The sequence below is a fragment of the Staurois parvus genome, unplaced genomic scaffold (assembly GCF_062004578.1).
Source record: "Staurois parvus isolate SC_StPar_1 unplaced genomic scaffold, SC_StPar_1.0 ptg000237l, whole genome shotgun sequence".
Taxonomy (NCBI): domain Eukaryota; kingdom Metazoa; phylum Chordata; class Amphibia; order Anura; family Ranidae; genus Staurois; species Staurois parvus.
The window spans coordinates 6,470,049-6,493,260 of NW_028318033.1; the positions used below are offsets into that span (position 1 = coordinate 6,470,049).

At 41.7% G+C, this 23,212-nt stretch overlaps 1 protein-coding gene across 1 annotated transcript in view; it reads right to left on the reverse strand.

Moving 5' to 3' along the window:
• ITPKA (inositol-trisphosphate 3-kinase A) overlaps positions 1–23,212 on the reverse strand; it is a 142,210-nt gene that overhangs the window by 30,861 nt on the left and 88,137 nt on the right. The window contains exon 2 of the mRNA XM_089680262.1: positions 11,198–11,288. Within this exon, the coding sequence (XP_089536388.1) occupies positions 11,198–11,288 (91 nt within the window). The remainder of the gene's footprint in view (positions 1–11,197; positions 11,289–23,212) is intronic.

Genomic DNA, 23,212 nt, shown 5'->3' on the forward strand with positions numbered 1-23,212 from the left:
GTGCCCCATCATTAGTATCAGTGGGAGGAATAGTGCCCCATCATTGGTGTCAGTGGGAGGAATAGTGCCCCATCATTAGTATCAGTGGGGGCAAAAGTGCCCCATCATTGGTATCAGTGGCAGGAATAGTGCCCCATCATTAGTATCAGTGGGGGGAATAGTGCCCCATCATTGGTATCAGTGGGGGGAATAGTGCCCCATCATTGGTGTCAGTGGGAGGAATGGTGTCCCAACATTGGTGTCAGTGGGAGGAATGGTGTCCCATCATTGGTGTCAGTGGGGGGTGGAATAGTGCCCCATCATTGGTGTCAGTGGGGGGGGGGGAATAGTGCCCCATCGTTGATGTCAGTGGGGGGGAGGAATAGTGCCCCATCGTTGGTGTCAGTGGGGGGGAGGAATAGTGCCCCATCGTTGGTGTCAGTGGGGGGGAGGAATAGTGCCCCATCGTTGGTGTCAGTGGGGGGGAGGAATAGTGCCCCATCGTTGGTGTCAGTGGGAGGAATAGTGCCCCATCGTTGGTGTCAGTGGGAGGAATAGTGCCCCATCATTGGTGTCAGTGGGAGGAATAGTGCCCCATCATTGGTATCAGTGGGAGGAATAGTGCTCCATCATTGGTATCAGTGACACCAATGATGGGGCACTATTCCTCCCACTGACACTTGCTGACCCTGTTCTCGTATGGTGCTGCTGCAGCCAGCATATGTGGTTGCAGCAGCACCTCTACACTGACCACTTACCTGCTGGTCCTGCACTCGATTTTCGCGGGGCCGCTCGGCTCCACCCCCTCGCCGGTGATTGGCCGCCTGTGTGCCTTTCCTGAGCTACAGTTCTGGCGGCCAATCACTGGTGAGGAGGCGGAGCCGAGCAGCCGCACGAACATCCAGTGGCCGAACTGAAGGCGCAGCCGCGCTTCCTGGACCGGATCGTTGTGGGACCGGAACCAGGTAAGAAACAGCCACTGCCCACCCCTGTACTTAGTGTCCCTTCCATTGGGGGAAGGGGGGGGGGCGGCGGCGGCAATGCGCCGCCCCCCTAAAAAGTGTCAGTATGCCGTATACCGGCGTATAAGACGACCCCCGACTTTTGAGAAGATTTTCAAGGGGTAAAAAGTCGTCTTATACGCCGGCAAATACGGTACTTGCCAGTCAGCCTTGTTTTAAGCAGTTTCAAGTCATGAGTTCAAAACGGATTTCTTGTCTCTACTGCTAGTTTCTATGTTAAAAGCAGGAGATCTTCTTCTCTTCTCTCACACACACACTCCAAGCATAACAGCCTTTTTCTAGCAAATCCCAGCAGGGTGTCTCTTTGGAGTAGTATCCAATGGTCTCCTTTTGGGGAGGGAAGTGTAGGTGGAGCCCTAAGTTATGATCAGAAACTTTCATAGCTGCTTTTAAGATTCATAACTTTTCCTAGGTACATGTAACATTCCACCCGCGGGTAGGTTAATATGCAGACGCATCTGCAAAACGGTTAGATATGAAATATACGCTTGAATGGTTCAAGAGATATACTTTTCTGCTATTCTATGTATGCCAGCTAAGGGGTATAACATACTAGGAGAATGGCCTCAAACTGAGCCTTCCGAATACAGGCTCCATGTTTAGGTAATTATGTCCTAAGTGAAGATATCAACTTATATGAAAAGTGAGTTTTTAAAAGTAAGTCTGTTTTTACGACCCCTTGGAAGGTCTTTTGAAGTTCAGTGAGGGACTTGGTTTATACTTTTACAACCTCCAGATTGCACAGTTTCTTAGACAGCTAGGCACCCAGCTAGTGAGGTTTTATAGCTCCGAGCTTCCTGCTGTGTTTTGGCTGACTGTGACCTCTCTCAGCACTCAGGCCACATGTCACCCAACAGAGAGGGAGGGGAATGAGGAAAGGTATAGTAGTACAAGATGGACGATCCTTTGCCAAGATGGAGGTTCGTATCCTTCTCTGTGTGCATGCTTGCTATACTATCCACCATGCCAGGCCTCCTGAGGATTAGCCAGACTCTCCTTAGTATGCAGATCAGCCCCTCCTCACTCCCACCTACTGGCTTCTACAAACTTCTCAAAGTCTCCAGAGCAGAGGGAGGTATCAGAGAACTGACATGTAGAGCACTCCAGATTTAACCTGAAGTAACCTTGCTGACTTCCTTCCAGGCTGACTCATACCCAGGCTTATAGCAAGCCTCTAACAATACACAAAAAAAAAACAACACCTATCTACACTGGAGGACGTTACAGTGTATGCATTTGTAAGAGACATGTTTAAAGCGGAGTTCCACCCAAAAGGGGAAGTTCCGCTTTAAAGATTGGTCCCCATTAAGGATTTGCACCTTTGGGGAGCAGGGGGGGGGGGGCGAGTACCCGAAATTCACAAGTACCCGCTCCCACTTCCACTGCAATCGCCTAGGCAATCGGAAGCGGAAGTTGTCCTCCTACCCTCCCTTCCCGTAGTCTTGTGGGACACATGACAGGTCCCAGAAGACGACGGGGCCATTCAGGAAGCGCGGTGCTACTCGCACATGCGCAGTGGGTACCCGGCTGTGAAGCAGCAAGCTGTCACAGCCGAGTGCCCACACTGAAGATGACGGCACCTGGAATACAGGACGGCCAGTGAAACGGGCTGCGGCGGGGGCACCATGGGATCGTGGGACAAGTGAGTGGCTGTTTTTTTAAAAGTCGGCAGCTACAGTTTTTGTAGCTGCTGACTTTTATTTTCTTACAGAGTGAGTGGAACTCCGCTTTAAAAGCATATTGTAACCTCATTGTATGTGATTGTATTACAGTTTTGAAATGAAACATAATGTTGCTTCTGTCAGTTTTTTTAGATAGCTGTCGGCCAACCGTTAGTAGGGCAGCATATTTGCTTTGAGTTCTGCCTTATTGTGTTAAGTTTAGTTTAATGTCAGATTTATAACAACGTAAAAGCAGATAAGCCAGTTACTTATTCGAAGGACAAGAAAGAATATATAAAATAAAAGTACACATAAGTTTCGGAAGAAGGCATCTCAATGAAGGACATGCATGAATTCTGAGTTGACAAAATATAACAGCAACCCATATACATAGCATCATAAGCTAATGTATGGTTGCATATTTAGGAAATAAGGGTTACAATGTACCACAGAAGGCAGAACAACCCTGTCCTCGCAGGAGTACCCAAACCTTAAACAAAACAAAAAACAACTTAAGTAAGTAGGGGTAATCTTCATCATATAATGTAACTGGTCATATATATTGGCCCATAGGAAGTACAAGAGAAGAGAAAAGTATAATAAAAAAAACCACAACACAGATAGTAGTGTTAATATAGAAATCCCATTGGCTCTGAAGAAACCCTATAGTGTAAAAAAAAAAACAAAACACAGTACTGTGCAAAAGTTTTAGGCAAATGTGAAAATTTTTTTTGTAAATTAAGAATGCTTTCAGCAATAGAAGTGCTAATAGTTTATTTTTATCAATTAACATTAACCATAATTTGTGGTTGATTGTAAAAGGGTCTATAGCTGCATAACTTCCGGTACATATGCCATAGTTTGTGGACATTTCACACAAACCAGTTAACCGCTTCCCGTCTGCCCTATAGCAGATGTACTGCCACAGGGCGGCATGGGTGCGCAAAATCACGTATATACAGGTGAAACTCAAAAAATTAGAATATCGTGCAAAAGTTCATTTATTTCAGTAATGCAACTTAAAAGGTGAAACTAATATATGAGATAGACTCATTACATGCAAAGCAAGATAGTTCAAGCCGTGATTTGTCATCATTGTGATGATTATGGCTTACAGCTCATGAAAACCCCAAATCCACAATCTCAGAAAATTAGAATATTGTGAAAAGGTGCAATATTCTCGGTTTAAAGTATCCCACTCTAATCAGCTAAATAAGCCATAACACCTGCAAAGGGTTCCTGAGCCTTTAAATGGTCTCTCAGTCTGGTTCAGTAGGAATCACAATCATGGGAAAGACTGCTGACCTGACAGTTGTGCAGAAAACCATCATTGACACCTTCCATAAGGAGGTAAAGCCTCAAAAGGTAATTGCAAAAGAAGTTGGATGTTCCCAAAGTGCTGTATCAAAGCACATTAATAGAAAGTTATGTGGAAGGGAAAAGTGTGGAAGAAAAAGGTGCACAAGCAGCAGGGATGACCGCAGCCTGGAGAGGATTGTCATGAAAAGGCCATTCAAAAGTGTTGGGGAATTTCACAAGGAGTGGACTGAGGCTGGAGTCAGTGCATCAAGAGTGACCACACACAGACGGATCCTGGACATGGGCTTCAAATGTCGTATTCCTCCTGAACAACAAACAACGTCAGAAGCGTCTTACCTGGGCTAAAGAAAAACAGACCTGGTCTGTTGCTCAGTGGTCCAAAGTCCTCTTTTCTGATGAGAGCAACTTTTGCATCTCATTTGGAAACCAAGGACCCAGAGTATGGAGGAAGAATGGAGAGGCACACACTGCAAGATGCTTGAAGTCCAGTGTGAAGTTTCCACAGTCTGTGTTGATTTGGGGAGCCATGTCATCTGCTGGTGTTGGTCCACTGTGCTTCAATAAGTCCAGGGTCAATGCAGCCATCTACCAGGAGATTTTGGAGCACTTCATGCTTCCTTCCGCACACAAGCTTTATGGGGATGCTGACTTCATTTTCCAGCAGGACTTGGCACCTGCCCACACTGCCAAAAGCACCAAAACCTGGTTCAATGACCGTGGGATTACTGTGCTTGATTGGCCAGCAAACTCGCCTGACCTGAACCCCATAGAGAATCTATTGGGCATTGCCAAGAGAAAGATGAGAGACATGAGACCGAACAATGCAGAAGAGCTGAAGGCCGCTATTGAAGCATCCTGGTTTTCCATAACGCCTCAGCAGTGCCACAGGCTGATAGCTTCCATGCCACGCCGCATTGAGGCAGTAATTGCTGCAAAAGGGGCCCAAACCAAGTACTGAGTACATATGCATGCTTATACTTTCAGAGGTCCGATATTGTTCTATGTACAATCCTTGTTTTATTGATTGCATGTAATATTCTAATTTTCTGAGATTGTGGATTTGGGGTTTTCATGAGCTGTAAGCCATAATCATCACAATTATGACAAATCACGGCTTAAACTATCTTGCTTTGCATGTAATGAGTCTATCTCATATATTAGTTTCACCTTTTAAGTTGCATTACTGAAATAAATGAACTTTTGCGCGATATTCTAATTTTTCGAGTTTCACCTGTATATTCTGTGTGCAGCAGCCCCCAACCCCCCTAATACTTACCTGAGTCCCATCGTTAACTAGCAACGTGCACAAGATAATTGGCTTTCTGGGGACTCTCCCACCTCATTGCCAGTGAGTCAATGAGGTGAAAGGGGGGTGGGTCCAAGCCACGTCTGTGTGTGAATGGACACAGAGCAGTGGCTTGGGATGCTGCTTGCTCTGGGGGCACTCAGCAGGATGGAGGGGCCAGAAGCTACAGTGGAGGACCTGAGAAGAGGAAGTTCGGGGCTGCTCTGTGCTAAACCACTGAGCATTTATGACCTGTTTTTTTTTTTTTTTTTTTTAGATTGCCTTTAGTATCACTTTAAATTTGTGCTTTACAGTGATGAATATTCTACCTAGAACATTAAGATAATATATACTGCTTGTACAGTTTTGTAGTGATCTCTACGTAAAGCCAATATAATCCCTACAAGATACAAAATCAAAAGCGTAGAGAAGGCATAATAATATCCTAACGTGCTTATATTTATTGATATATCTGGACAATATTACCTTTTTCAGAGGTTTTGCAAGAGGTCACATGACCACTCTGTGTTTCTCCTTCTCCTTCAGTGTAGCAGTGACTGTGGCTGGGAGAAAGTTGGCAACAAAAGTTCCAGCAATGTCATAATCAGGTCCTATACTGCAGAAGAGAAGCAGGTCTGGCCTTGATTAGTCTGATGTAAGGATGGCCAGTCTCCTCTTTCATGCTGAGCTGCTAGAAGAAGAGGTTGTGTGACCACATGGCAAGAGAATAGGGCGACAAATCTTTGGATAATATCATAGACACTTTACAGCATTGCCATCCCTTAGGTAGGAAGGGGATCATTGGTGCTTTCACGGACGAGATCAACAGGCATGAAAACTAATAAACAAAAGAACATGACAGAGAGCTCAGAGTTCCCTATATATGCAGTGATTTGATTTTTACATTTGAAATTTCTACCTACACTTACAATTTAAATGGTATACTTCACAGCAAGCTTCTTAATGTTGCTGTATGTTAAGGAAAAAAAAAGTCCCTGGGACTAAAAAAACTTCCCTTTTCTGGAGAAAATACATGTGTCAGGTTCCCTGTGGTGCTTTGCATGTTTTAAGTTTAACTCCATCTTTCGGAAAAATACACATTTTGCAACACAACCAGAATGCCAGTAAATCAACAAATATTGTTTTTTTCTACAGTGTTCCTGGGGTCCCTCTGCCTCGGTAAACATGACTATAACTCCATGACAATCTACAGTTTATGTTTTTTAATATAGTCCTACAAAATGGACAAAAAAGAAAAAATATCAATATCACTTAAAAAATATTAATTGTATTTTAATTTCTAAGGTAATAGCATCTTACAATTAAAGTATAATGCAGGCTGAAAGATTATATTTGGGGAATATACTTCCAGTTTGCATGTGACCTCTATGATTGGAAACCTTTCTCATTTGTCCCAAATGATTAGCAGGTACTGGATCACTAGCAGATACTGGAGCTGTCGGTTACAGCAGGGTCTAAAAGAACACAGCCATGCACAGTGTTCACACCCAGCTGTCAAAGTGGAAATGTAAATGAACTTTCTCTCTGTACAGGGCATTCTGTAGGGCACGGATGTTAAACGGGCGGCCCTCCAGCTGTTGCCAAACTACAAGTCCCATGAGGCATTGCAAGATTGACAGTTACAAGTATGACTCCCAAAGGCAGAGGCTGGAGGGCCACCAGTTTGACACCCCTGCTGTAGGGGAACACTAATCTACAGACAAGAAGGCGGTTAAACAGTCCATACATGTCTTTGCCATCCCTAGAACGGTCGTTGCCATCCCTAGAACAGATACTGATTGTAATCTGCAACATATTGCTAAAATCTTTGTAATATGCTTAAAAACAAATAAAAACAAATAAATAAATAAATCACACTTTTTTTGCAGGTTAAAAAAAAAAGTGCATTCATTATTATTATTATTTTATTTTAGGAGCCTGTAAACCATTGCACCCACAGACCGTCTGTGTAGCGGTCTGCCTGCACCTCCAATATGGGCAGGCAGTTACTGAATGACAGGAAGATCAATGCTTTCATCAGCACCCTGGTAGTTCATTGAGAACATTGAGAACTACAAGCCACCAACTGCTATGGCTGATCGCAGGGACATCCCTAGGGTTGGTGTCATCTGGTGCGATAACACTTGCTGACACCCTCTACGACGATCCCCCCAGAATGGATCGGATCTGCAGATTGAGCATAATGGATCGGACTCTGATCCATTATGCTCCCCAATCCGCAGATCCGATCCATCCTGCGGGGATCGTCGGCTTTCTTTACAACTTACCTTTTCGTGGAGCGGGTCCGGTCTTACCCCGTATAGGTTACATACCGACGATCCCCGCAGGATGGTTCGGATCAGTGGATTGAGCATAATGGATCGGAGTCTAATCTATTATGCTCCCAAATCCACAGATCCGATCCATCCTGCGGGGTATAGCTCAACACTGAATTTATAGTTGGACTTTTTGATTTAATATTTGGACATTTGATATTCACTACATATACATTTGTGTTCATTTATATGCACTGGAATATATTATATTATTTATAGTATGTGTGGAACATTTTTAGAGATCTTTAAGATCATGTGTATTATTATATAACTAGCGCAGCACTATTTTTTTTTATATATCACAGTAAGCAGCGGTGCTCCCAAGCCGCTGCTTTGTGTGTCCATTCACACACAGACGTGGCTAGGCCCTGCCCTGCACTCTCTCCTCATTGGCTCACTGGCTGTGATTCACAACAGTGGGAGCCAATGGCTCCTGCTGCTGTCTCAGCAAATCAGGGAGAGACTCGAGACATCCAAGGCCCTCGTGGGGCTCAGGTAAGTATTGGGGGGTGGGGGGCTGCTGTGCACATAGAATGCATGCATAGAATCAATGAAACACATTGATTTGAACATTTTATTGAACAAAATACAGCCAATTTCAAGCTATCTGGCCATATGTAACAGGTGCTCCTAAGTCTACACCAGAGCCAGGAGGATGATTGCTGTATTAAACTGAATTTGATTGTGTTTTTATAGGATGGCCAACACTACCTCCTGATGCTCGAGATGTGAAACTTTATCAGAGGGAAGTTGGGTGAACAGGGGACTTTTGGTCCAGGGATGACCTCAAAATGTACCTTTGCAATGTATTCTCATGGCACAGGTATATAGATGATGTATTCATTCAACAGGCGATTTGGAAGTGCTGAAAGAATTCCTCTTAGCTCTCAAAAGCAATGATTACAATGCTCATCCCAAACCTCTTTTGAAGAGCATCTCTTATGGGTCGTATATTAGAATCTCAAGAAATGCAGTCGAGAGAAGGGCTTTGAGAGAGAGGACAAAGAACTTAGAGATAGACTAAAAAGACAGTGGTAAAAAACTATGTGAAGCTCATAGAAGTGAAATACAATAAGCAGATTGAAGGACTAAGAAATGAGAAGAAAGGCAGAGGACAACAACGTGAATTTAGTATTGAAATACTGTAACCGACATAAAATGATTTTGTAAATTTTACAAAAATTTTGGAATTTACTAAAGAAGGACTCTTGGCTGACTACAATTACCACTGCATGACCACTGATTAATACTGATTAATTAACTGATTAATCTATAGGAGAGTGAGATACTTTAAAGACAGATTAGTGTCAAGTGAGTATAAAATTCATAAAAAGAGGGTATTTCTAAACACCAGGGGACGTTTCAGTGCCATAAATACGCATATATATTATAACTGGTAAACTATAACTACTTTCCTTCAGGAACACGGTGTGAAGTAGACACTTTGCATATAAACGACTCCCTGTTCCTCAGTTAGCAAATATGCAAATTTAATAAAGTTTACTGCAGAAAGACTAGAAATATACTGATAACATTTTTAGCCACTTCTATGACCTAGGTTTGTGGAATCTTAGGTCTCTGGTGGCAAGCCATGTGGTGTTTGAACACCATGGAAAAACTGAAGGACTCTGAAATTTTTTTTGGGTTAGAGTACATAAAAGTAACATAGCAGGAGACATGGATAAATTATTCTAAGGCCTGGTTCACATTACTGTGACTTTAGAATCGACATGTGAGTTGCATGACAAGGGAAATCACATTGTTTCAACGGTGTCTGTTCACATCAATGTAACTCAATATGGAGTGATTTTGGAAAAGGTTCCTGTACTACTTTGGTGCGATTCTAGCGCGATTTTGGCGCCATACAATATAAAAAACTCATCAAAGTTGCATGCAAGTAGCACTACATAATCACACTGAAATTTACATCAAAATTGTATAGCAGTATTGCCTTACAGAGTGCATAGATCCACCAAGTGAGAGCTTTTGTGGAACTAGGATCAAATGGTGTTTTAAAATGTTAGTTGCTTTCAATGAGAAAGTGTCATTCTTTTATTCAGTGTTGGAAATAGGAGGATCTTATGCTGATAGTTATCATTTTTGGTTCTAATTTGTCTTGTGTCCCCCAGGTTTCCCTATATTTGGTGATCAGAAGAGTTCCACTCCTAGGGTTCTGTAGTAATAGGCAACTTTTGGTTCAGGAGCTGTAGCTAACGTGATGAAATAGATGGGTACATTTATTTTTATTTATTACAGGTACTTCTATAGCACCAACAATGTACACAGCGCTTTACATATATATTGTACATTCACATCAGTAACTAACCGTCAAGGTGCGTACAATCTAAGGGGTACATAGTGGCATATCAGTGTATGTAATTAAAGGAGTTCTATCATCACAGCAAACATTTATTTTATAACATCAGCATTGTAATAATACAAAACTGTTATTTTTGACAATGTAATATAAGTTCTGTCTGTCTGCTGGCCATCTCTTTTCACAACTCCCTGGATTCTCTTCATGCTTTTCAGGTTTTCCTCTGTTATTTAATTTTAATTTCTAAGGACTACATGTCCCTTGATACCTTGCTGCCAGCAAGCAGTGATATCTGTACTGACTCCACCTCCTGAAACTCCTCCTCTCATCACCCCTGTAGTCGAGAAGGCAGGTAAAATGTATGACACAACACTGCCTAATGAATATGTGTCACAGAATTCAAGGAAGTAAATGTGTGGGGAGCTTCACAAAGTTTGTTTACAAACTTCTAGATCATTCAGATTATACACGGGCCGACCAATTGGATCCAATCCATCTGTCCTTTTCAGGTGGACCCCGATCAGACCATCCATTGCCCTCTAAGGAGCAGCGGATATAAACAAACGTGTCTGTTTACACAAGCCTACATCACAACAAAATCACAGAGTTGCCTTGCCACCCATAGTTGACTGTTTGCTTCAATTGCATTACCAGGGACTGAAATGTTCCAGAAAAGCGCTTTTCATGCTGAGCTAATTAAAATGGCCACAGCCGATCACAGTTGAAAGTCAAATGGTTTTATGTACCATTGAGAAGGTGATTGAATTTACAAGTCATTTTTAGGAGGGGGTTGATCCTTTTTCCAACTCAGTGATTCTGTATTTTCAATTTTTTTTTCCAGACATGCTGGTGTTAGATCTTTCACTTGGATGTTATAAGCTGTACTAAGTAAATACAGCTGGATAAAACAAACTGTGTCTGTCTTCATTTCAGGCTGCAAAGCAACAAAATGTGATTATTATAGGGGGTGATTCTTTTCCATAGCCACTGTATTAAAGAGGGTTGGTCTCTTTGCATTCATACACAAATGCTCACTAAGCAATAGGTAAGAAGTAGCAATAGGACAGTAAAAATTCATTAATTTATGAATACTTGAAAAAAAATATAATTAGTAGTCTCTGCAGTATTTCTGGAGTCCACTTGTGCCAGTCACTGTCATTCTGCAGGCAGCCCACTGTCTTCCCAGAATATTAGGATGATAAGTGTTTTCCCATCTCCTCTAAATAATAATTCATCATCTAAAATAACGCCACAACATACTTGGACATCTTTCTTACCGTTATGACCAGCAAGCTGCACCCAGCGCCTCTTAAACGGACTGATAACAGGAATGTTCACAATGGTTCTAAGCTTCTGCCATGATTTATTCTGCAGGGAAAAGGGAGACAAAATGTTAGTCAAGTAAAAAATGCCAAGTTACAGTCTATGCTAAAAACACAAAATGTCCTGAAAGTTAGCAACATATGTAAGAATCTCCTACACATTACCCAGTAGAAGTGTCCAGAGAAATCATTATTGGATTTGTGATGGAATACAAACTAATACCTCCTGGTTTAATAGGAAAAGAGTTGACTTGAAATAAATAAGCACTTATTTTAATTATACAAGTCTTATAATTTAATGGGAAAATAGATTTTTCAGTTTCAATGTTCTATGGGAAAAAGCACATAGCAGCCATAAAGTGCTTTATTTTTTTATAGAGTGGTAAAGACTTCTGTCAGTCTGTTTTTGTTTTTTTCAGCCGACTGTGTCCTGCCAGGGAGATTTTCTGTCACTTCCTGTTCCGAAGACAGCAGGAAGAGAAAATAAATGTCTCCAAAGAAAGGGGAAATCTCCTCTTGTGCACCTCTCCATAAAACAGGCCAATACATCTGAAGATTTCTCTGTACCTATTGTTCATGTTACATCTACAGTACTGTATTTCCCATCACTTTTTGCACCCATTCCCATCACTTTTCTGGAGACAATGATCATCAGGACAGAGAGGGGTAAATCTCTCCAGCAGGGAAAGACCCATCAAGAAAAATTTGAACACAATTCTGACCAATTCCTACCCTACAAACATTAAAGAAAATGTTTCTGGTTTTACATACATTTCAAGAGTGTAGGAGAGAAAAATACAATAAAAAATTGGATACACAATAAAGATTACATTAACCTCCTCGGCGGTATGATTCTTTCCGATTTTTTGTGCTGAAAGCGGTACCATTATTTTGCATGGAAATATGTAGTTTTTTATTGTAGGTTGTAATTTTTAGGAATAAGTCACTGAAATCTGTACGAACAAGAGTCTAGTAAACATTCCGGATATGATAAAACTTGAAACACGAAATCATAAATTATAATTTAATAAATAATCATAAAAAATAATAATATTATAATAATAAATTTAATTCAATAATATAATCAAACCAAAAACACTGAAATTTGAAATACAGAGGCAAATTCGCACATTGCTGAGCAAAGTCGCAAAATCGTTTTCAGTGTCTGATGACGAATTTCCCCACGAATCATTATCACTCAATTCTGCAAGTGGTTCTGATTTACTATCGCTGTTCTAAAACCGCTTTTGACGTAAAGGGACGTTTTTTGAATGCCATGGACTTTTCTAAGTTTCCAGGCAGAAAGAACAATCAAAATGCAGGCAGGGCACAGGACAAAGCAGTAGGGACAAAATATATGTGAAATGCATTGAAACAGAAATGACAGCAAAAATTACATTTTTTAAAAATTTCTAATTTCCCGCCGGTTCCGGCGCCCGTACATCCCGATGTCACAGGGACCGGAACATGGAAGCCGGCATCAGCCGGAGGAGATGTGCGGGAACGCTGCAGCGGACACATCGCGGGAGCGAAGGACAAGGTAAGTGCTGCAGGGACCCCCTGAGCAACGCCGCATGGTAAGCCAGAGTGTAGCTCGGGGTTACCGCTCTTGGTATTGAAATTGTACCCCGAGCTACACTTGGGAACACCGCTAAGGTGGTTAAACAAGAATGGATTATGACTGTTTTGAAAGTAGAGGCCAGAGGGATAGGTAAATAGTTGGTAAATATCTGTGTTAAATTAAAGCAGTTCCAAAGGCTCAAGGCTTTTTACCTTCATGCATGAAGGTAAATAAAAACTTATGTGTTCGGCTTTCCCCACAGCCCCCCTAATGTTTACCTGAGCCCCATCGTGATCCAGTGATGTGCACAAGAGGTTTGGCTCTCTGAGGACTCTACCATATCATTGGCTGAGAAAGCAGCGGGAGGCATTGCCTGCTGCTGTCAATCACTGCCAGTGATCCAATGAGGAGAAAGGGGTGGAGCTGAGCCACAACTGTGTGTGTGTGAATGGACATGCAGAGCAGTGGCTTGGGAGCGAGCCTGCTTGGGTGCCCCCATAGCAAGCAGTTTGCTCTGAAGGAACCCAGCAGGAGTGAGGAGTGCTGGCAGGGGACCCAAGAAGAGGAGAATTGGGACTGCTCTGTGCAAAACCACTGCACAGAGCAGGTACATATGAAATGTTATTTTTTTTAAACTTGCCTTTAACATCACTTTAAGGATCATACTATGTGTTTAACCTGCAGATATGTTCCTGGGGAAAGGCACTGGTTGGAAGTTTTTGCAAAACTGACAGATCCATCAACAATTTTAAAAAATTCAGGTAAAAGCACAGTATTTTAAAGGCTTACTTGTTGTGTTTTTCCATTCCATAAACAATTTCCTTTTCACTTGCAATGTGTGACTGAACTTGCTACAAAACTTGACTACTCCAGGAAAAGTAATTTTCCTACCACATCCCCTCCCTCCTTACATGTCACAGCCCTCTCCTCTTCTGGAAGTGTCTAACTGTTGTCTGTGCCGGCCTAGCTCCTCTGCCCCCTCCCCATAATTCACTACATAACCTTTTATGCAGCAACTGGTAAAGGAGTGAAAGAAAAATACTATAGAAAGCTACTTGAGTCTGCTGTGGCTAATGACATGACATCCAAGAATGCGGCATCTAGCAGCAGTCTCAGGGTTTTCGGAGTGCAATATACTGCCACATACACACTGCATATATTACATTAAACAAGCAAATCAGCTGCAAATACAGGTGAGAATACATAAAAAGGAAAATGGAGAGTGGACAAATTATAAAGACCTTTAGAGTAAAACTTTGTTATTATAAATATTGTCTATATATGCTGCAGATTCTGCAGATCAATCCTACTTTTCTTGACCTTTAACCAGTGGAACCCAAAGTCATTAATACATGTGTTATTGAACCCATACTTCTGAATTGGCCTATTAATATAGAAGAAAATAAAATTTTAATTGCAACCTCATTTTTTTTTAAACTAGTTTTCTATGATATACCATAGTATAGTAGCCTAATGACCAAGCTAAACAGACCATCAAAATATATTACCTGCTTTTACAGCAGATTTCCACTGATATACAACTCGATCTCACAGATGTGAAATCTCACAACCAATGCAGAATTCTGAATTGTGCTGGGGGAAATAGGTTGTGGGAGCTCCACATACCCAGGTAAACGAGGCTATCCAAGGTATGTATGGATCTTTCTTCCCCAACGTTCAATAACTCTCTTGAGGTACCCAATACGTGTATCAGTTACCAGCAGTTTCATCCATTTTAGACTCGGCACAGCCAATTGTCAGCGGATGTATAGTACAAGCACCTGCAGACTAGATTACGAATACAATGCTAGTATAATGGTGATGTCACGTTGTGTCAGCTAATGGATAAATGGGTTTTGTTTTGGATTAATTCGTTAAGTTAATCATTTAATTTTGTCATTTATGTTGGAATGATTTGTTTTCAGAATTTGTTTTGTATATTCGGATTTGTTTCATATATTTATTGATCCGAATCGATTTGTATTTTCAGAAAATTGGCTATATTCCTTTTAATTCATTATTTAAAGGAGAAGTACAGCCAAAGCTCTTTTGGCTGTACTTCTGTGAATCACAGGAGTACAGCTTGTTCTGCACTCCTCTGACCCATTTTCAGCTGACAGCGGGCTGAAGTTACTCCGCCGGCCCAGGCTAGGGAAAGATCCTGACTTTAAAGTCGGCCTCCACCCCAGAGTCTGGAGGTACACCTGGCTCAGCCTCTCAGCAAAGAGCTGAGAGCCTGAGCCAGCCGCTCCCTCCCCCTCCACAGTCCAACGCTCAAGTGAGTGTGGGGGGCAGATTATAGACAGTAGTGACTGACAGTCACCGATCTCTGCTCAGAGCGGAGAGAACTCAGTGATCTCACTCTTAGAGGCGACGGGGGACAGATGCTGCATCCACCTAGGTAAGTATAAATAAGGAAATAAAAGCCCTACTTCTCTTTTAACCGATTGCCCTCCACAGGATTTACCCCCCCCCCCATCCTGACCAGGCCATTTCTTGCGATACAGCGCTGTTATTTTAACTGACAATTGCAACCCAAATGAAACTTCCATCCTTTTTTCCCCACAAATAGAGCTTTTTTTTGGCGGTATTTGATCACCTGTGCATTTTTTTTTCATTTTTTACACTATAAACAAAAAGTCCGACAATTTTGGAAAAAAAAGCCTGTATTTTTGACTTTTCGCTATTAAACATGCCCAATAAAACTACATTTTAAAAATCTAATTTCATCATAAATGTGTGCCAAAATGTATTCTGCTACATGTCTTTGCTAAAAACAAATCCCAATACATGTAAATTAATTGGTTTACGTGAAAGTTATATCATTTACAAATGGCGGTGCATATATATAGTGGAATTAAATTTTTTTTTTCTTACTAGTAATGGTGGCGATCAGCAACTTATAGTGGGACTGCAGCGGACATTCTGACACTGGGAGGGAACTGACTTGGTGCGGGGCAATCAAAGGATTAACTGTGTGCTTTTTTTACTATGGGGGATGTGTGTTTGTTTCACTGTAAGCACACTGCTTTGTATGACTCTGCTATGCAGAGCCATACAAAGCAGTGTACAGGAGCTGACAGGGGAGAGATCTGTATTGTTTACAAACAGGTCTCTCCCCCGTCAGAAATACTCAGATCACCAGGTGCAGGCAGGGAATCACCACCCAGGATCCGGTGATTGACAGCCAAGGCCATGAACGGCGGAGCGGGTAGGGCACGTGCGCACCCCCTGAGACTGCAAAATCACGTATATATACATGTGATTTTGCGCACCCATGCCGCCCTGTAGCAGCATTTCTGCTATAGGGCGGCGTGGAAGCGTTTAAGGAGATTGCTTATGCACTCAGAGTCATCCCTGCTAGTCCAACCCACAAAAAGAAATAGAATGAGCTGATTGGCCGATAACGCATGGAGTCACATGCATCCAGAAGAAGGAAAGAAATTAATTTTGGATTTATTTGTTATGTTAGGATTGAGAGATTCTGATGGATCCACCTCCATCCAACCCAAACACTATAAGTAGGAATCATCTTATTTCACTTGTATACCTTTTATTGCAATACATTTCCATTTCCTATGTAGTGCATTTTTTATAATAATGAAAATTGTTAATGCAAAATAACAACAAAGTGGATCAAAATCAATTTGGATCATTCATTGTCATTACATTATTCTGAATGCTTCAAACACTAACAAAAGGCCAAAACTATTGCATTGTGTCATCCGAATTACACAAATGAATTCCTTGTTTCATTAAAATTTTGGATCCATTAAAATTTGTTGCTATTGTGATCCAGAGATTTTCATACATCTGAATCTCTGAACAGCGAAAATTTTGTCTGAATTTTGATTCATAACAAAACGAATCGCAAATGTCTACTAACTAGGGTACGAGTACCGATACTTTCGGTCAAGTACTCGCCGATACTGAGTACCGATACTTTGCGGTGTGATTTTCATCAATACAAAATGTGAAGCAATTACCTTTACCAATTAAGGAGAGGAGAGAAAGCCGTTTCACAAGTCTGGGGATTTGGAAATCCCCGTGGCTCTCTCTCCTTTCCTTGGAGGGATGACAGTACAGGCTAGAAGCTTCCACGGAGATTTTAAATCCCCAGCTTTTCCTTCTATGACAGCATAGGTTTGGTGCAGGGAGGTTTCCCGCACCGCTCCTGTGTGAACTCAAGCCTGGGTTCAGACAGGAGCAGTGGGGAAACCACATGCAATTTGGACAGGAATCGCATTCCTGTTCAAATCACATGTATTTTTATGGTGCAATTTGCATCCACACATTTTGTATTGATGCAAATCACACCACAAAGTATCGGTTTCAGGTATCGGAAAAATTTTCACGGGTACGAGTACTCGTGAAAATACTCAATATCGGTGCATCCCTACCACTAACCATAGCAAAGGAATTGGTTCCCATTAAAGCTGCCTTTCTTCCATTGCTCCACCACTCCATTCTGCCAGTAGGAGTGAGGAAAGGTAGACCTGTCAAAGCCCCCAAACTAAACAAATAGAATACTGTTAACCCTGAAAGAGTAATTCCACCCAAAACGTGTCACCGTATCCTATTCCTACAAAAATAGTTTTGTTACATTCCCTAGTAGAGAAATTGGTCTCTCTCAGTTCCTCAATAATGAGAAATTTCCCAAGGCAGAGAATCAAAGCCGACAGAATTTCTAAATTTGTCCCCTTCGAATGGCAATAAAAACAAGTTTTGGCTAGAGTTCCATCTTAAAGGTGAACCTGATAGAAGGATGGTAGATGTCATTGTTGACTTTGTTTTTAAAGATGCAAGCTCTAATGCTGTCAACATGAATTCTGTTTTCAATAGCTTTTGAATCACCAACCCCAAAATTGTATGTAGTTTTGTAAGGTCTCCTTTGTCTGAATTCACATTCTTTACATGTGTTCCAAGTCAATGTCTTATTAGGTAATGAAGCTGGGATGAGGAGGCCAGTCCTGGAATCTGCATTTAATAACACTAAAGGAGAAATGGCAGCTGCCATATGTTGTTTCATCTCACAGGTTAATTTCCATGTTTAAATGGATATTTGTAAGAAACATCCATGTGAACCCAGAAAAATGAATGCCAAAGGCTCTAATGCAATTTGTTCGGCATTGCCAGCAGACAGATTACTTCTGGCAAGAATAAACCGAAATAATTAGTGCGCTTAAGTTTTAGAAATCTGGGACATTCTGTTCACCAAGCCTTAGTGGGAGCCCTTCTGTTATTACAAATTGTTTTGGCATTAAATTGACCCTGAAAGTGAAATAAGGCCACCTTATAAAAAGAAGAATAGGAATACTTTACATCTTTGGTGGGCAATGAGCACATTTTCACTCATCTGAAGAGTTACAGTTGCCACTGTATTCTGACCCTTCTGGGTGTGTGGGTTAGGGTGCTCCTCAACATGGTCACTTGAAGGGGATAGTCAAATCTAAAATTTTCCAGAATTTTGATGTTCAGTCCAGTACTATTACCATTTCAAAATATTTACTAAGTAGTTAAATCTTAAGGGGGCATTTTTTACATGTTAACCCATCATCAGGGCATTAAGCTAGGATTACACAAGATACCTTTATTCTTTAAATTTTTTTTTTCATTTAGTAAAAAAATGACAAAGTAAAGGGGTAACAAAAGCAACCACATGTGAGATACACATAATTTACTCCCATAAACACTACCTGCACCCTCTCTTGGTGCACTGGTGATATGGAAAAGCCTCTGTGACAGACTTTTTTTGGGGGGTAGGAAGATTTTAGGAGACATTCCCCAGTGTTGTAAGGCATCAGTTAGTACTTGCATAGTGGGGGGGGGGGGGGGGGGGGGTTCCTGTATTCTCTTGGTTCATATCCCTACTGCTCCAGGCTGCTATCACTTGTGGGGATCGGTGCCACTTTTTATTTATTTATTTTTAATCTACTCACCGCTGCTGCCGCTTTGAGTAAAAAAATCTCAATTTCACGGTTTCTCTTCATGTAACTTCAGTGCTTAATACTGTACATAAAAATGACCAGTGACATGTTTCAGATAACAATTAGTCTCACCGGTACCAGGATTGTTCCAAATTTTCAGAAGAATGCTTCCACCATTTGAATAAATCCCTTTAAAGAGCAATTCCAAGCAACAACTGGAATCAGTCAGTAAATTAATAATTTCTCTCCAGCAGGAGACGGTTTTAAAATACAAAATCCACTCAATTTATGTAATGTGAGCGTACTCTAATTTACATAGTTACATAGTATGGCTGAAAAAAAAATAAAAGTTCATCTAGTTCAACTATTAAAAAAAAAAAATATATATATATTATCCTATACCCACAGTTGATCCAGATGAAAAAAACCCAGCAAAGCATGATCCAATTTGCTCCTGCAGGGGTAAAAAAAAAATCCTTCCTGATCCCCCGAGAGGCAATCGGATATGCCCTGGATCAACTTTACCTATAAATGTTAGCATCCAGTTATATTTTGTGTATCTAGGAAACAATCCAGGCCTTTTTTAAAGCAATCCACTGAGCTGGCCAAAACCAACTCTTGAGGGAGTCTATTCCACATTTTCACAGCTCTCACTGTGAAGAAACCTTTCTGTATTTGGGGATAAAATCTCTTTTCCTCCAGACGTAAAGAGTGCCCCCCTTGTCCTCAGTGATGACCTCAGGGTGAATAACTCCACACCGAGTTCACTATATGGACCACTGATGTATTTATACATGTTGATCATATCCCCCCTTAATCTCCTCTTCTCAAGAGACAATAAATTCAGTTCCTCTAATCTTTCCCCATAGCTGAGCTCCTCCATGCCTCTTATCAGTTTGGTTGCCCTTCTCTGTACTTTCTCCAGTTCCCCAATATTCAGTTTGTGAATTGGTGCCCACTGGAACTGCATATTCCAGATGAGGTGTTACTAATGATTTGTACCGGGGTAATATGATATCTCTCTCTGGAGTCTATACCTCTTTTAATACAAGAGAGGATTTTGCTCGCTTTAGATACCGCAGCTTGGCATTGCATGCCATTATTAAGCTTGTGATCTATCAGAACTCCCAGATCCTTCTCCACCATTGATTCCCCCAGTTGTACCCCCCCTAGTATGTATGGTGCATGCATATTCTTAGCCCCCAAGTGCATAACCTTACATTTATCAACATTAAACCTCATTTGCCACATAGTTGACCAATTACACAGTGCATTGAGATAGGCTTGTAAGTGGGAGACATCCTGTAAGAATGTTATTCCACTGTACTGCTTGGTGTCATCTGCAAAGACTGAAGCGATATTTTTAATACCAGACCCTATATCATTAATAAATATATTAAAAAGTAAGGGTCCCGACACTGAACCCTGGGGTACACCACTGAAAACCGTAGACCATTCAGACTATAAATCATTAATCACTACTCTCTGAACACAATCTTTTAGCCGTTTTCTATCCATTTACATACAGATTTTTCCAAGCCAGTAGACTTTACCTTACACATTAGCCGTGTGTGGGGAACTGTGTCAAACTCTTTTGCAAAATCCAAGTATACCACGTCCACCACCACCCCTCTGTCCAAGGTTTTGCTAACCTCCTCATAAAAAGAAATCAGGTTTGTTTGACAACTTCTGTCTTTCATGAATCCATGATGTCTGTTGCTTAAAGTATTTTTTTTTAGGTCTTTTAATAAACTCTCCAGTATCTTTCCAACTGTAGAAGTTAATCTATCAGGTATACAATTACTTGGTAAAGATTTTGACCCCTTTTTAAATATTGGCACCACATTGGCCTTACGCCAATCCAGTGGTACTATGCCAGTCATTAAAGAGTCCCTAAAAATTAGAAACAATGGGTTTGAAATGACAGAGCTCAATTCTTTAAGGACCAGTGGGTGTATGCCATCCAGGTGCTTTATTCACCTTTGTTCTACATATTTCTGGATCATATCAGTTGTAAGCCAATGTGGATCATCTAGGGCTGTATCAATACCATGCCCATTTTGGACAAGAGTTCCCCCATGCTCCTTTGTATACATAGAGCTGAAGAAGGTGTTTCATAAATTTGCCTTCTCTTTGTCCCCAGTCACCCACTCTAGATTATTTTATAAAGGGCCTATATGCTTGGACCGGACCTTTTTACTGGTAATATTTGAAGAATTTTTGAGGGTTTGTCTTGCTATCTTTTGCAATCTGTCATTCGTTTTAAATTTTTGCAGCCTTGATTACCTTTTTATATATTCTAGCGATAGAGCTCCTTGAGTGAGGGAGGGAAGAGTGTGTTTCCAGAAGCCTGAGCTGTCCAACTACCTGACTCTTCTTGATATATCTACTTGGTACAGTATATAGGGGGGTTAGACAAAACAAAAATGGAATCTTAATCACGAGACTGAGATTGAGCTCTGCAGCAGTTTTCTTATTATGTGTCACAATCCTACAAAATGTCCTTTTGGTTCTTTCGATCAGTTGACCAGGTCAACCACGTTTATGCTCATCAGACGTTTTCCTGGAAACTGTATATACTATCATAACCTTTGATACTGTACCTCGCAACACTGCACATACATTGGCAACTTCAGTCACAGAGGCACCAGCTAAGCAGCACCAACAATCTGCCCTCTTTGACGCGTGCGCAAAGTAAGCTTTGACACAACTCTGTATTGCTAGCAGCGCACGCAGTGAAAGAAAAAAGTGAGGTTTCCCACCTGTAAGCTAGGTGTCTCATCAAACAGCGGAAGCAAAAGAATGTTACATGACTTCCGCTTTTAATGCAAAACGTCCTCACTTTCACATCTGCAAATCATGTAGCGTTTCCATTTTTTTGTCTAACATTTTCTAGTTATTTGCTATTTAGTGAGCAAATATACAGAGTGATTTTAGTTCTGTCCTCAGTTGCCACTATCATTCCAAAGCTTTCCTTGCTCTGCATGCGATGTAAACCATAGGACCAATATAAAATAGCTAATCAGATGACAAACAGGTGACCTGTGCCCTCTATTCATAACCACATGCTTGTTCTATAACAAAATGATCATAGTTATCCCATACAAGCAAACTTTTATTCTTACTCTACTCTAGTCCTGACCAAGTAAAACATCAGTGGCTAATGGACTATCGGTAATGGTAAAATATGCGAAGCACCAATAATCGTCCACAACTTGAAATTGTCCAACTAAATTACAAGAATAGTCATGTTGAAAACATACCAGTTTACCTTATTTTCCAGGCTTTGTATCACACTCATGTCCATAACCCCAGGATCTACCTTCTCAACCGCTCGTTCAGTCTCCATTTTTTAAACTCCCAATTCTGTAAAACTATACAGGCAGACGAGCAGCTCCCCTTCCTCACCATCGCATATTGGTTCTCTGTCTACGGGAGACAACTGACCTTTTAATATATAACAGTCCCCCAGAGTCTAGAGCCTAAATAGGTCTCTGCCAATTCTGTTGTCCTATTAATCAAGCATTGTAATTATGGCTCTCTATTGTCAGAATTTAAAATAGTAGAGGGGATAACTGAAATAAATTAATGTAGTTCCCAATAGGACCAGAAATCTAGGCCTGGGTAAAATCTGTGTCGGCTAACATTTATTTGGGATGGAGCAAAGAAGTTCTGAGAACTCGCATAGGATTCACTTACTTTAACCTCTTCCCGTCCAACCCATGTACATATATGGCTGAACAGGAGACATCTTGATGCGGGTGGACGTTTCTAAATGGCCACCTGCGTCTGAGGCTCATGCGCAGCTCCTAGAGCACGCACCTGCGAGCCTGGTGGGACACGGCGGGTCACATGACATGGTGCAGGACCAATGAAATCAGTCCTATACCATGTGACCAACTGTGTCCAATAAGGACACAGTCGAAATGTCAACAGAAGCTTCATGGTGTGGCTTCTGGCTTCTTCTACTCACACGGAGTTCTGTCTGTGAGAGGAGAAGGAGCCGTTAGCTGCCTGAGTCAGCAAGCAAACTGCCCTCCACCTCAGTGTCCCTGATCGCCACACAGTGGCCCAGTCAGTGTACATGATCGCCACACAGTGGCCCGGTCAGTGGCCCTGATCGCCACACAGTGGCCCAGTCAGTGTACATGATCGCCACACAGTGGCCCAGTCAGGGGCCCTGATCGCCACACAGTGGCCCAGTCAGGGGCCCTGATCGCCACACAGTGGCCAAGTCAGGGGCCCTGATCGCCACACAGTGGCCCAGTCAGGGGCCCTGATCGCCACACAGTGGCCCAGTCAGGGGCCCTGATTGCCACACAGTGGCCCAGTCAGGGGCCCTGATCGCCACACAGTAGCCCAGATCGCCATACAGTGACCCAGTCATTGTCCCTGATTGCCATATAGTGGACTAGTCAGTGGCCCTGATCACCATACAGTGGCCCAGTCAGTGGCCCTGATTACCATACAGTGGCCCTGACT